The sequence below is a fragment of the Falco naumanni genome, chromosome 2, assembly GCF_017639655.2.
Source record: "Falco naumanni isolate bFalNau1 chromosome 2, bFalNau1.pat, whole genome shotgun sequence".
NCBI lineage: Eukaryota > Metazoa > Chordata > Aves > Falconiformes > Falconidae > Falco > Falco naumanni.
In genome coordinates, this window is record NC_054055.1 from 46,989,213 (window position 1) to 47,005,278 (window position 16,066).

Below are 16,066 nucleotides of genomic sequence, written 5' to 3' on the forward strand. Positions count from 1 at the left end.
AGCACTTTGCCATATGCTAACTTAAGTTAAAATGCCTTGAAGCTTCCTTTTACTGGTTTTATGTCCTTAGCTTTTCTGAAATCAAAGAAATGGTTATTTCTTCTTTATTCCTGCTTTTGCTTATGTAAAGTGGAAAATCCAGGACAAGGAATAAATATTGTCTTTGTCTTCTTTCCTGTTTCTTATGTAATATACTTCATAATTATGATACTTCAAAATAAGATTCCTCCAAATGCTGGAGGAATTGCCTAAACACAGATGTCCAGGATTCCAGGAGACTAAATCAACGAAAGTATCATGATGTGCACCACTGTATTTCCATTCTTTAATAAGCAATTTCTGTCATTACTGACAAGCTGGATTTGTGAGTCTCTGAGAACATCTAATGTCATGTTTTAAAAGAGTTCAGAATTACTCTACATTAAAATATACTGTTACTATAATTTTGCTGGCAACTTTATTTCTTTGTATTTTAGCTCCTTCAAAACTTTCTTACAAGCAACATGTACTTGTGATTGTTAGTCCAAAATATGTCACTTGTAGCGCTACTTATTTTATCCTCCTCATCTTTTAGTAGGTAGGTACACCTCACACATAATTAAATATTGAAGTAAATTACTATTCCTTGCTCCTTTTATTCCTTTGACCTCCTGTTGATTGGCCTTTTACGACAAAAATTGAGAACTGAGTAAAAGGCACGACACATTTATTTGCTATACAGACTATGGTAGTAATTCATATAGTCAGGTGCTGACACTTTTTGAAAAATCATGTCTTCATACATATCAGGGCAAGTACCTAAAAAATTAAATCAATGCCTTCTGCAAAAGCATAACCTTAAGTGTATTCCTACTATCATCCTGAAAGGCTAAAATAAAGCTTCCCTGCAGGACAGTCAGATGTTTCAGTTCATTTTCTTCAGGCAGTTGCAATTTCTTTTTTTATACCTTTGAACTCTACAGAAGAGAGAATACAGTTCCTATAGAAACAGACTTTGTTTCGCTACATAATGCAATCCTTTCCAGCAACAGAGGAAGGAACTGAATGAAGTCAGAGAGATAAGCATTCCAGTGAGCAGTGTCTCAAAAATCTCTTAAGTTAAAGAAAAAAAAAAAGGGATTGAAGTAGTGCATCTTACCAGTCCCCCATATTATAGCTTTAAAGCAACAGACAACAGACCTTGTAAAAGAGGTCAACCATCAAATTAGTTGCCAAGTCAAAAAAAAGAGAACCTAAAACAAGACTGTAAGAGGCACCAGTACAACTGGTATGTTCACTAAATAACTGAAGTCTGAAACTACACTGGAAGAACAGAGTAATACTGTTAAAGAGGCTCTTTCCTCAAACACACTCCAGATATATTTATTTCTGTTACTTCTCAAAAATAGATGTGGTATAATAGCAATACAATGGTTTTACTGTTTTTTCTTAGAAATGGATCATGACAACACACAAACCTGTAATAAAGAATCTGTGGAATTTGTCCTCGTGTTTGGTTTGTGCCATTACTGCTCAGACTACATGTACTAAATGTAAACGTTACACCATCTGGACACTGAACTGTGGTCATTCCTCCATCTCCATTGGCAGTCCGGCTTCCATAATTCCTCAAACGAACTGCGTATTTCACATTTTCCTTAAAAACATGAGCCAAATATAGTACACAGTAGAAAACAAGTATATAAGTTAGGGTTCACAGTATTATGAAAGCTATTATATACGAAGATGAACAGAGGGCTGGAGCACCTCTCCTATGAAGACAGGCTGAGAGAGTTGGAGCTGTTCAGCATGAAGAAGAAAGGGCTCCAGGGAGACCTTATAGTAACCTTACAATACCTAAAGGGGCCTTATAAGAAAGATGAGGACACTTTGTAGTAGGGCCTGTAGTGATAGAAGAGGTAGCGGTTTTAAACTGAAATTGGGTAGATTCAGATTAGATATTAGAAAGAAATTTTTTGCTGTGAGGGTGGTGAGACACTGGCACAGACTGTCCGGAGAAGCTGTGGCTGCCCCATCCCTGGAATTGTTCAAAGCCAGGCTGGATGGGGCTTCGAGCAACCTGGTCTGGTGGAAGGTGTCCTGTCCATGGCAGGGGGGTTGGAACTAGGTGATCTTTAAGGCCCCTTTGAATCCAAATCATTCTACGATTCTATGATTTTATCTTAATACTGGAGAGCCTGGAAAGTCCTTCAAAGCACTCCACAAATTAAACTAAATGAAAAAGATCCAGCATTTAACAAAAGTCAAAGCTGTTCTGTGTTCTCAAAATATGGAACACAACTTATGGAAAATATTACTAAGTACTTGAAGAGTAACCAGGTACCCAATGAAATCAGCTACCAAATTGCATGCAAAAGTTCCACATTCAAGAATATTCTGAAATTACTAAGCAATTACAATTTACCTTATGCTATTATAAAAATTAAGATTTAATTTCTTTTTGCTGCCAGGGTTCGAACTTTTCAGTTACAGGGTTGCATTGGGACTTTATAAAGCAAACATGTAAACATCTAGTTGCAAATATGTACACAAACCAATTTACATTGAACATTCTGATTTTATTATCTAAAGTCATATGAAACCTACAGATGCATACATCTTTTATTTACCTTCAGTGGCACAATTTTGTCAAGTCTGATTTCAGCTATGTCACTGGGAGAATCATCTGTGGTGTAAGTTCCTTTAACCAACTCTAAAGATGTCCATCTATGAGAATGAGTTGAATCTCCAGTATGATCACTCTGATTCAAAGAAACAAAGTCATCTAAATACATTTATAATGTAAATATATGACATTCATTCATGCAATTGTGCAAGTTATGTTTCCCTGCATAAATTATTATACACAGCATTACCAAAAAAAAAAAAAAAAAAAAAAGGCTGGAAAACCGGTTCAGGAGTCAACAGTGAAGCCTTTCTGCTAAAAAGGCAATTACTGAGCAGAGAGGTTGATTTCCCATAGCCACCTATGCTTGTCCCATACAAGAGATTAGAACAGTCAAAGTGGACAACCGGGTGTAAAAGAACAAGTTTTTCTTCATTACAAGTACACAATACAGTTTTATGCTTCTTCTAAGGGACTACAACAATACATAAAACATTTGTACCTACAGTCTGAGCATGCTGGTAGGCCACCCCTTTCTTTAAGTTTTGAATTAAAACATTTTAACTTTCTGTCCTTTATTTCTTATTTTCCTTCACAGTCTGAAAAAAGATAACTAGTACTAATTAAAATTTAGCTCCAGGAAGTGAAAAGCCCACTATACTTGAAATATTATTTTTAATAAAGTAAGATTTCAAGGCCACAGCCAAAGTAAGGACACCACTGAATAATGTATGTAGTTTGCAATACCATAAAAATCACCATCAGAAGCACAAACCCCCCTACTACCAGTGCACCGTTTTACTAGTAGCCCAGACCGTATAAGAATATTACAATATTACTTTGTAAAACATATTATAAAGAACTCTGAGGTTACTTTTGGTCAAATACGTTTTTTCAAATGCAACACTTACATCATCAACTAATACCTCCAACTCATACTCATGAATTCCTCCTCCACCATAAACAGAAAATCCTACTACAACTACACCAGGTTTGTCAACAGAGAAACATATTGCATCAGGGGATCCATTCCCAGTATTCCAGCTTCTTCCCTGACTTGTTTTAGTGAATCTGTTTGGAGTGGATTTGACAGAATGGAGAGAGTTCAGCCCATCAACCTGTAGAAAATGAAATACAAGCACCAGAAAAAATGAATCACTAAACGCTAGACAACTCTAATAAAGCAAACTGAAGTGAATTCAATAACCAGATTTTCAACTAGGCAAATTTTAAAAGTCAACTGATGTAACACAAAAGATGGCACTACTGCAGCTTCTATTCAATATCAACTAAAAAGAAAAAATAAAATATAACTTATGGTAATTGGAAATTAACTAGGAGTAATTAGGAATCTGATTCTTATTTTTTTCAAGTATTTAAAAATATACTTTATAGGATGAATTAGCACAAAATACAGCTTAACTGTGCTTCAAGAAAAGGTGGGTATTTTTGCCTTAGGTCAATATTAAGAGAGGACATATACAGATCGTATATAATAGTAAATACATCTTTAATCAAGATGTTATCAAAGGCTTGGTTCTTTCTGTGAAAAGTCTGCTGACTGTACAGAGACAGTGACATCCCTTTAATAAAATCAAATAAGATTCCATCATTTAATGACTTTATAGCCTCATGAAAGGGAACTTCCGTGTGTAATTATAAATCTCCGGATTTTAAGAAGTTGAAATCAGTACCACTCTCAATTTTGAATACAAAGCAAATAAACTGGAAAAAGTCTAATGATATAGACAAATATAATATGCATAATACATAATATTGAATATATAAAGGAAGATACGTGCAAGGAGTATCTTGTATATAAAGGAGGAAGACACAATGCATAAACAAAACACATTATAAATTCTGACCCATAATTAAAAGCAGATAGGATTAGAACTTGAGGCACCCATGATACCATGAAGGGAACAAAGATGCTCAGGTATGTGGCACTGGCTCTAGTGAGTACTGAACAAAATATATTTTGAGTGTATACATGCAGAGATATGCATGTAAAAAGAGAAGTACTCAAAAAATTTGCTGTTTTATAAACAATTTGCAGTATTCTGCAGTTATAATGCAGTAGCTAATTATCACCAGTACTTCCTTAGTACACCAAGTACAGGCTTTTAAATTTATGTTAAATATCTGAAAGCTACCAAGAACTGAGAATTCCACCCTCTGTGAAACATCTGCACACCTATCAAATTCTTACCACAGCCTGAATCATACATTCATAATATACTTGTTCTGAAAGTCTTCTACTAATGATTTTATAGAAGCTTTACCTCAGATCCTAATGCTGATGCTGTAAGCTCACTCACAATACTAGCAAGCAACCCACAAGTATTAGAAACCAGATGTGAAGAGAAAAGTTCATTCTCTCTTCTAAGGCTGTTCCGTACTGGTAAAACAACAATGACCAACATCTTTTCCAGAACTTCCCGAAAGCTTGTCATCCCTGAAACATTTTCTTCACTCTGCATTATGAAGAGAAAAATGACAAATGATATTGCTTTTACTTGAAAAAAAAAAACACACGGATTTTCACATATTATAAGCACTATGTAACTAAAAAGGCTGTGACTTCTTAATAAGAAATGTCTAAAGAGTAAAAAAAAAATAATTCTCAAAGCTATCATAGTATGTAGTCCTTTGTCAAAAAAAAGATTAATATTCTTAAACTTTCAGAATGAGGCGGTCTCAACCTTTTCTTATTGCATTGGAAAGATACAGGTGTCCTTTTCAGGAGAGAGCTTTTCTTACAGCCCTCTTTGCCATACTATCTATAAGCATACACTAGAATACAACACATATACAGCTACCTATGGAATTCTTCATATCATTGTCTTCCCCATTGTCTAAAAAGAAACTCAGAAGCTTTTTGGCTTTGATATTGGCAAAGAGAATCTTCTATGCAAATAGGTAAGATAAAACCAGTAGTGGGATGCTTATAAAAACAATTGTTGTTTACTGAATGAAGACTATGAAACAAATCTAAGCTTAGGGATCTGCTGTATCTTCTACCTAGCAGTGACTTCCAAAGTTTTTCAAAAACATTTATCCATACTGAAAATCATTTCCAATAAGGAAAATTAAAATCAGCTGTACTGATAGAAGACAAAGGTTTGTCTCTCTCAACACTGCGTCTCCCAAAGACACCCAAGTAGTGAACAGACAGGGAAGACAATCAGGTCAAGCAAACTTGCACAGATACATGCACAGAACTCTTTCTACCTTTAGCTTTTAAAGAGGCAACTGTACCCAAGACAGAAATATTATCTTTGCATTTAATAGCTTTTGGTGATTTTCTTCTTCATTAATTTGTGCAGGTACTTTCTAAGTCTGTGAAAACTTTTAATATAATAATGGCCTACGGGATTATGTTCCACAACTTAGCTGTGTATTTTATGAAGAACTTACCTTTTGCTAAAGTCTCTGGTGGCTCAAAACTTTTGGAATTGCAAGACTCAACAATTATCCTGTATTTACCTTTCATGCATGATTCATAATTTCATAAGATGCTACCTCTCGTCTTCTAAAGTGAAGAATACTATTTAGTAGTCCTATATCTTTGTTTATCATCTTTACCTTTTTAATTCCCATAAATATATTCTGGAATAACAGAACTGCAAAAATACAGCATTTGAGAGCCCTTGAATACAAAATTGTCTAGCAGCCTTTGATAGAACTATATGAACTGGGCTTCCCTTGTCCACTGCGTGTTGAGTCCTTTAAAAACTCCAGCTTGAGACGTGACTTTTTGTTACCAAAACTGTGTTGACTCTTGCTCAAAACACTGAATCTATGCACATGTTCATTCTTGTGATCATGTGGAAAAGCGAAAGACTGTTCCAGAAAACACTATGCAATGGAAGACAACTCCAAACTACATTTCTGCAGATTTAATATTCCAAACTATATCAGAATAATTTTTGCTCATTGTCTGAAAAAGAGATAATTGGAATATTTCAGACCAAAAGATGAAAACTGGACAAAACAGTAAGTTTCTGAAACAAGTGTCCTAGAAAGAAAACACTCAGGCAAATTCAGCTACATCCTTATAAAGCTAAAACTTGAACTTACATGGAGTGGTTTTTGTTGCAAAGTAAAACAAACACATTGTTAATTTTTTAGAATACATCCTAACCTGACTAAGTTTTTCCATGTGTGCAACCAAAAGAGGAAAACGATGGGCCAGAGCAGAGTCATTCTCAGTGCTGACTTGTTTAACCATTGATCGCAACAACGCCTCTCCATCATAAGCAATTGGAAAGATAGAGGTCAGTTTTACTGATGTATGGCAGAGAGCTGACATAACAGCAGCAAGAAGCCGGCTACTGGAGGTTTTGAAGTTTGCTTCTTGAATGTCCTAAAAACATAGAAAGAAATTAATAGAATTGGCACCATTCATTCAAAGTAAATGAGGGAGAAACTGCTTTTGAAAGGAAATTTCCAGTTTTATAGCAATTATAAAAATAATTTAGAGAAAGAATTTCATATATTGTTAGCTTTCCTGTGAATTTTACGTTATTTTCTCTCATGAGCTTCCATTTAGATCTTTCAAACTGGAGTAATTAAAATGAGTTGGTTGGTATGTTTTAAAATAATAAACCCATTTAAATTTAGTTTTGAAATTATGGCACCCTTGGAAGACAAAGCACTTATTATAATTGATAAATTTAATACGAATAACATATTATTGAACTGATTCTTCCTCAAATTTTATATGCTAAATAAATTTTTATGCAACACATCAAATTGTTTAGAGCTCACTGTTGTAAGCAAACGACTACACTGTTTCGATGTGGGATACTCAATTCACAATAAGCAAGATAGAAGAAAGCTGTTGATTATAGAATAATATTGCCATCTTCTCATGTACTTTGCTGGATCACAACACTGTTGTAACATTTATTAATAAGAAATTAATCAAGTACTAATGATGACTATTAAAAACGCCACATGTATGCTCCTGAACAACATGCAGCATGAGTAATCACTATAAGGCATGGCCTCAACACTGAAGAAGCAGGTGTTGAGTTATCAGCACCACAAATTTTCTTCAGAAAAAGCAGTAAGAGAATCTTACTGCTAAGGGAGAGAGAAGTTCCTAGGCTCTTGTTGAACTTGGACACTTTAAAAACCAAAACAAACCCCCAAAATCAAAACAAACCCCAATTATTAAAAAAACCCAAACAAACCACAGCAGAATTCAAGTTGCAAATGAGGATAAATACTGCTTGGCTTCTCTTTGAGAAAAAGGGCAAGCTCAGTTCTAATATTTGCTTGTGCCATTTTATTGTACCTGGTCCAAACAATTCAGCAAGTCACAAAGACATGCCCACTGGAGAGCTGGTGTTGGATAAAATGAATGAAAGCAAGCTGTGAATGTATTATGGCATTCCTGAAGAACAGCTTCTAAAAGACTGAGAGGCTGACTGAGATATCCTTGTGGATCATTGTCCAACTTCACCATGCAATGGTCAACACCTTCAGATAAAATTTTTCTCAGCAAGGTCCTAGTTTTTCCAATGCAATCTGCCAGTTTGCTGGTTTCTTCTACAACTGCCTTAGCCGTAGCTAGAAGGTTACACAAAGAGGAGTGTTAAATGTACAATAAACAAAACATTTTCATATTAGATGCACATTTTACATGCAAATAAAACAACAAGAATTTAGCAAAATTAATGAATCTACATTCAGAGAAGTTGATTTCAAAAGGAAAACAGTGAAAGTGGTTAAACTACATCAACAAAAACTGAACATTAGAAAGTTCCAGTTTTCCAGTCTTCCATAATATACACTGAATTTTAATATGAGTGTTGTTAAACTACAGGCATGAAAAACAGAAACTCTTTCAAATTTAAATTGTGCTCACCACCAAAGCAACTACTATGTACAGAAATGGCAAAAAAGAATGTATAGCCCAAATGAACTTAACTGTCAAGACCAACAGAAGATTAACTTTACACACAAGTAAATAATACACACAAGTTACAGTGTAAACACGTGCTGTTGGATGCTTGGTTATACAGATAATCGCAAATATCCAGTCTCTTAACTATTCCAATAAAACCATCTGTGTAGGCCATTTTCATCTTCTAGCAAATCCTACATGAATACTTAGATGAAATATTGAATGTCCTGTGGATTATTATTTGCTGATAAATATCAAACAAGTGATTAAAAGCAATACCCGATATTGGATATATTTCACAGGTGTAGACCCTCAGCAACCTCAGGCAGCAAGTGCCCACAAAACGCAACCTTTCTAAATCCAAAAGAGTAGCAGTGTATTGGAATCCTTTAAGTCCACGCAGTTCTTCAACTCCCAGCACCAGTGTTGTCCAGCTCCAGTGAAGGATGCTCAATAAAGATTCAAAGCATTCCTATGTCAGGGTTATGAAAGACACAGAAGACAGATTTTGTGTTAAAAAAAAAGTGAACTTTCAGCATCAGTATAAGATGAAAAGCAAACAACATCTGTGTCCATTCTTGTTATAAAAATGTATTTATGTCTATACATACCTACCACACAACACACAAATCCCATTGTCCTTGAGAACAAGCACACTGAGAATGTAGGGAACACTTCACTATAGTAACATGTTAAAAGCAATTTATAACATATATTATTATGTGTGTGGAAGTCTCTTAGTTATTTAAGAACTAACAACTGTTTGTATTCATCTGTAATACAGAATTTTCTGGAAATTATACGTGTTTCATCTGTGTATGAATAGTCTAATACCTACTTTTAACAGAATACATTCTTGTCATAACAGTAAAGACTTATCAGGGCTGTCTTCACTTTGTTTTTAAACAGTTATGATCTGCAGGAGCATGGGAACTATATCACATTTACAGTACTTGAACATTCAACAGAAGCACATGATAGGACACAAGATATATGAGGAATTAAAAAGTTTTATTTGTCCAAAACTTTGTTCCTACTATTATTACATGTGGTTGATAGTTTCATAAAGTTGTGCCTCAGAAGGCAAACTACAAGTATTTGGTATGGAATACCTTCAAGCTGCAACAATTGAACTGATTGTTCAAAGTCAGTTATGACTAATGATTCAGAAAGTCAAAACTTTACTCTTATCCCAGTTCACCTCTGGGGTGAGGGATAACAGCAGCAAGATAACGAAGAGGGATGATACAATGTGAAGTATTAAAAGCCACAGGAGACCATAACTTAATGCAAATATTTTTAAGCAAACATACAGTAAGAGTAACTATCAATATGTTGATAATATGATTACTAAACATGCAAATTGTGTAGAAGAAACCTGAGCGGACGATCATCCTAATCATTAAGAAATACTGAAGAAATAGAGAATACATAAATGAGAGAAAGCAAACCAGTTAAGAAAACTGGACTGCAAGTGTTTGTATGGTAGCAGTAACTTCAATGTAACAATCAGCTGAGAATACTAAGAGTACTTGCTATGCAGTATAAAACATAGAATAGGATGGAACTGAAAATAAAATAATCACTGCTTGTAACATTTAAGGAAGGGACTGTAGTTCAAAAACATGAAGACAGAATTGGCCTTACCCTGCACGACAATACTGCTTTTCAACTTAATGCAGTATTCCTCAAAATTCGACTAACCTCCTTGTATGTGAATAACTGCAGACTCTCTTCTATTAATAGTTGCAGTTCACTCTGCCTATTAAATACTCCTTACCTCAATTTATCAAAGTTTAATTAAAAGCCATCTGATTCTCAATGTATATTGGAATGCATCCCAGAGGAAGATGAATCTCACCAACAACTAATTAATGACAGTTATTTAAAAGCCATGGAAGAGAGCATGTAGTAAAGATCCCTCAAAACTCTAAAGAGCCTGCTAAAATTAATTCCTTGGCAGGGAGTAAGGGTTCTACATTGAATACAACCAGTAAGTATGAACTCAACCCCACACCCCAAAAAAACAATCCCAAAACTAAGTAACTCAACCTTGTAAACATATACATTTCTAGGCTCTCATCCTTAGGTCAATACCAAGCTTAGCTTAGATTTAAGTTTACATCTGAAATCTTCACAAAAAGTAAATAATTACAATGTTTTATACATCAGTGTACATAACCTCTGCTTGATAAAGCAGACACTAAAAAAATCATTAGTTATTTCCACATATACATCTCTGTTTTCTAAGTATGAATGAGCCTACAGGAAACACACAAGATTCTTGATAATACTCACCACTGAGACAGTTCTGGCAAAAGATCTCTTTAAAATATGCACAGGTTCACTCGTTTGCTGTTTTCCTTTGGATGCACTGCCATCACTTGTTGGCAGCCTGAAAGAACAAATTAAGAACTAACTTGAAATCAGCACTTTTTACTTTTAGCAGTTTTGACAGCTTGTATTATTCAAGTGGAACAAAAGTGCAAGGAAAGTTTAAGGTAATTATCCAAAAAATGTTAAATTCCAGCAGAACTTTCTCTAGTTCCTAATTGTTCTAGGCCAGTAATCAAATATCTTGAATTCTGTTCAGCTGGCAGAATTGTGACAATTGATAATAAAGTTGAGATTTAATTACATATTAAATTATTACAAGTGTTTACTGTATTTCTTCAGATGACATTTTTAAGACTAGAAGTGTTAATCCTTAAAGAACACTAGTTTTGTGGAGATAAAACATAATGGAGGTAAAAAATACAGGAAGAACCTGTCACTGCAGCACCTTTCCTTTTGGGCTACTCATGGCTTTTCAGCCATATCCCTCCCTCAGAGGTCCCCAAGGCTTGTTTGTCTTTGGCTGCAGCCATCTCTCCACAGAAACCACCCAAACAATTAATAGGTTATGCCAGGATTTTAATGTGAATCAGTCAAAACAAAACCTTCCTCTGGAGAGATATGGGTCTATGGACAGAAAGCTTACTGGCATCAGTCAGCTGTTCTGACAAGGGACCCTGGAAAGGACGTGCTTAGAAAGGACACAGCAAGAGAACTGGTATGAAGAAATTCCAAGTTTCAGAATCAATGTGAGGGCAGAGGGGAATAATTATTTATGTATTTATACACACAATATATAACGATTAGGTCTTGCATATATCTGAGGAAATCTGAAATATATTAGCAATACAGTGAAAGGGTTCTTGCTTTTAAAAGTTACATACCATTTATCGTGAAAATAATAAATTTATGGTAACTTACTCTAAAGCACAATTCCTTGGGTTTTGTTTATTTTTTTCCTTAAAATCACCTGTTTGACAGTATACTGCTCCTAAACTGAGGCCTACTACACAGACTACTTCCCAACTAGTAAAAAACTGAAGTAAGTTAGATGAAATTATGAGACTGTACAGAAGAAATACATTTTAGTATAATGGATTTATTGCTTTTTTCCAAGACACTAAGCATTCCCTAAATTTTTCAGATACTGATATCCTTAGCTTAATACAATAATGATTTCATGAAACATACGCTTACTTTAACAGGGCTTCTTTTTAAAAACTTGTCAATAAATGTTCTAAATAGAGATCAAAATATTACCTGTACAGTAACTGTGGGATCTGCCCCGCATTAACATCTGTACCATTATTTGATTTCTTGGAACTTTTAAACTGAAATACAACACTGAAAGAGAAATAATCCAATAATTATTCAAGTAATATTAGATCCCTTATGTTTTTTATTTGGCATTAAAATAGATGTAGAAAAAAACCATGTACCCATCATCTGTAGTAATAGAGGCCTGTCCATGAGATCCACAGTCACTGCTAGGTCCTGACACTCTTGCCCAAGCTACATACCACCAGCCAGCTTGCAGGAGTACCGGTTCATCAAACATCATTGCGTACTTCTCTCTGGTAAAAGTAAATTTTAAAAAAGATGTATGTCAATTAGGTTTTAGATTAATCTTTGACGAATTACACCCTGCTTAGAAAACAGAAAATTAATGGCATTAAATTATTAATTTCAGGTATTTATTTATATTCAACATTTAAAAATATTTCATTGAAAAATATGGTAGCAATAAAAAAAAATAATTCAGAAGGACCTACAGATGCCTAAGCCTAGCCTGATCTTGCATTTTGAAACAGAAGCCAAATGCCAAATAGAGTAAGGAGAGATTAAGTTAAATTAACAGACAAACCCCAATTACATTTCAAACATAATATTGCAAGTAGAGTATTAATTATAAAGTATTAATTATATCATTTTAATTCAATTCCAGAAAATTTTTGTAAATGAGAAGAGCTTATAGGCAAATTCTTAGGAATTACACAAGAATATTTCAGAAAGTAATAGAATATATAGTTAGGACTAGTGATACATAAGAATTAAACTTAAAATAATTATTCATGGATTATTTGAATGTTAAATTATTTCATAACAGGGAATGAAAAAGCAGCTAAAACATGGCTAACTCCATCCATATGCACAATATCTTTCAAGCAGTAACTGCTTGTATTCTAATGAGCTGAAGCACAATAACCCTTCTTTTGGCTATGATAATTTTATACTGCAATAAGTTTAATGATGAGTTGTTTAATGCAAATACCCATTTGTGCTTGAAAGCGTCCTTTTGATAGAAGTATTCAAAAGAGCTGCTGCAACATTTTGTTTTGTCTTACCACAGGAATATGGGATTTGACTTTGATCTATACAACAGGAAGCGTGTGATAATTTTTCCTTCTTTTAATTTAGCACCATAATGCTTAGGAGTTTTACTACTTTACCCAATGCACTTTGAGTGTAAGTTTTACATAACTTGCTACAAACTGCTACTGATGTAGGTCATCTCTGTTGATATTTAAAGTGAGTTTCAAAAGTGTATGAATAAAATAAAAATAAACATCAAGAAGTAGGTAGAAGTGGGTAAGGAAAACATCTTACCTAGCAGCACAATCATATGCTAAGACATCTGTTTCAGCAAGAAGGTCTCCATCAGTCTCATGGTCTCCCCCATCTGGACCCAATTCAAACAACTGGTGGAGCAAGAAAAAAGGAAAAAAAATAAGTCTTACGTGTTAGAAACCTCACAATACCACTTCTTCCTGTCTGGCATTCTGGAAACTGTCTACTATTAATCTCTCCCCTTCCCAAAAGTAATTGCTAGTTACCATCACTGACAGGCAAATTCCCATCTGGAAGTCAGGATTTTGTAATATCATTAACTGTTAAAAAATAGCAGCTGACAGTGACCTCCCAGCCTTATACACAGATATATTCTTAAGTGGAGAAACTCCCTAAATCTTGCAGCAAGACAAATGCGGAGCATCTGAAGTTGGGCAGAAGACACAGGCTTTCTGTCATAGACTGAAATGCAGTGAAGATGCACTCAGTTTCTCTGGAAAGGAACAGTTTGACTGTTTAGCAGAGCTAGTCAATAGTGTCATAAACAGTTAGTGACTAGGACAAAAGACGATAAAGAACTTTTTCAAAAGAACGTGGGTTTCTTAGTCAAAAATCATTTCTACAGTTTGACGAGTTTCAAAAAAAGACCATAATACATGTGGTCTTCTGTTGAAACGTCTATTTAATACACAGTTTATCTACGTATGACAGGACTGGCAAATCTTTTCTTGACTATAAGATAACCAGACACAACAGGAAACAAATTGAAAAAATTAGTAATGCTAGAGTCCTTTCATAGTGTTACTACCTTTAGTATTTGAACATTAGTGGTTTTTTTATTTTTTTTTTTAGTTTCTTGGCTTTCCTTAATTATTTGCAATCCTTGATCATTGTGGTCAACTAGAATAAAGTACAACTACTTTATTTTGGATCTCCTGTTGTTTTATGCAAATGTTACTGTTAAGCACAGTCCACCCATTTCCCTAAATGAAACCTTAATATCTATTCCTCTGAAACAGAAGAAAACTCAATAAAACCCACTAAATGACAAGTAACAACAACACATTCTGAACATACACATCTAATATAAATCTCAGACAGATCCTTCCTTTACAACATCTTCTGGGGAGTTTCTGAAATCCTTATTAAATGCAGGAACAGAAGCTAATTATCTGAAAGCAGAGCTGTTACCACACTATGTGTTTACGTGAGCTTTTTTTAGGCAAAGCGAGGTTATTTTTTTATTTATTCTAAATCAGCACATAAGCTCCAGCCCTAATCATCCTCACGTTTGGCATAAAGCGATGTTAAGTATGTTTGATGCCATTCACTCTCAGTTGAAGAATCCCAGCTGAGAAGCTATGAGAGCAGTCTGAGAAAGAAGTGGTACGGTCAGTGGGAAGCAATGACTCAGCTGGTACCAAAGGAATTCCAGCTACTGATAAGGATTCTTTTTCTGGTTTTGAGCAGCAGTGCCTCATGTATCCTGACACAGGACGCGATTCCAGCTTGAAGCCTACAACACCAATTTTCTGCAGGTGGACCTCTGAGCTTTGTGTAAATGGGTCACAGAACAATTTGACCCACTACCATATCTGTTCAAGACACCTTTCAGATGGCATTGCATTTATGAAGGTACGAATGGGCCAATTTTTGACAAGAATAGTAATTCTCAGATCTCTACTTCACCCACCTTACCTTCACCTGCTTTCTCACTGAGAAGTATTTTTCTAGTTCTATTACTAATGCATTTAATCTATAGTAAACCACTCATTCATCAAGAAAAAATAAACATGGGTTTAGACAGCATTTCTAAAGTTCTGATTTTGAGTCACAATATTGTTTAAAACAAAACCAAAAAACTTACCTTTATTTTAGCAGTGTATTCACCCCTACCTCCAAAAAGACCAAGACCACCTAATAAAATATCTGTATCAGCACAGAAACGGATTGCTTCTACTGAGTGGGCTGAATAACCCCAGCCTCCTCCATGACCTGCAAAAAAAAAACCAACCCAACCCCAACAAAAATACAGTTAATCTATTTTAGTCTTTTATTCTGCAAGCTTGAAAAACCTGTCCTATAAAATTTTACTAGGTACATACTTTCAAATCTGTTAACAACACTGTAGTCTTCTTTAGAATAAACTTTCATTACTGCTTGAGTCTCTTCTTCTGTATTTGCAACACCCATTTTTAAGTCCTGCATAGCAGCCAAAGTATCAAGACAACCTAAAAGAAAGCAAAACCAAGAAGAATTCAAAATTTCTTGCTGTTGATTATAATCAACGAAATGGAAATGAATACTAGTTTAAAAGATCAAAGCAACCTGTTTTGTCCCTAAACCACACATATGTTACCCAATATCACTATAGCTTTGATTAGGTCAAGGGTCACTGCTGTAGAATCTCAAGGGTCAGCACTGAAGATCAATTTAATTTAATTTATTAATTTTACAGAATAACCAAGAAAAGAGATTGAAATGGTTTTGCAACTTTTCCAATGGTAACTAAATTGCGAGCAACATCTTCATTTTGACTTTTTTTTTTTTTCCTTTTTACATTTCCCATATTACCAAAAAAGAGTTGAAGCAGTAACTGAATTATGGATAGATTTGAGAGCATTCGTAAAAGGCATTTTGTT

The 16,066-nt window shown here is 34.6% G+C and overlaps 1 protein-coding gene across 20 annotated transcripts in view; it reads right to left on the bottom strand.

Annotated features, from left to right (window-relative positions):
• The window catches only part of MYCBP2 (MYC binding protein 2), a 200,832-nt gene that overhangs the window by 92,119 nt on the left and 92,647 nt on the right, over positions 1–16,066 (bottom strand). For all 20 annotated transcript variants that reach the window (XM_040584251.1, XM_040584258.1, XM_040584263.1 and 17 more), the window contains 13 exons: positions 15,530–15,655; positions 15,292–15,419; positions 13,464–13,555; positions 12,296–12,430; positions 12,117–12,200; positions 10,821–10,917; positions 8,802–8,994; positions 7,911–8,185; positions 6,753–6,974; positions 4,891–5,082; positions 3,517–3,723; positions 2,610–2,741; positions 1,458–1,636 (listed from right to left, as the gene is read on the bottom strand). In XM_040584251.1, the coding sequence (XP_040440185.1) occupies positions 1,458–1,636; positions 2,610–2,741; positions 3,517–3,723; positions 4,891–5,082; positions 6,753–6,974; positions 7,911–8,185; positions 8,802–8,994; positions 10,821–10,917; positions 12,117–12,200; positions 12,296–12,430; positions 13,464–13,555; positions 15,292–15,419; positions 15,530–15,655 (2,062 nt within the window). The remainder of the gene's footprint in view (positions 1–1,457; positions 1,637–2,609; positions 2,742–3,516; positions 3,724–4,890; positions 5,083–6,752; positions 6,975–7,910; positions 8,186–8,801; positions 8,995–10,820; positions 10,918–12,116; positions 12,201–12,295; positions 12,431–13,463; positions 13,556–15,291; positions 15,420–15,529; positions 15,656–16,066) is intronic.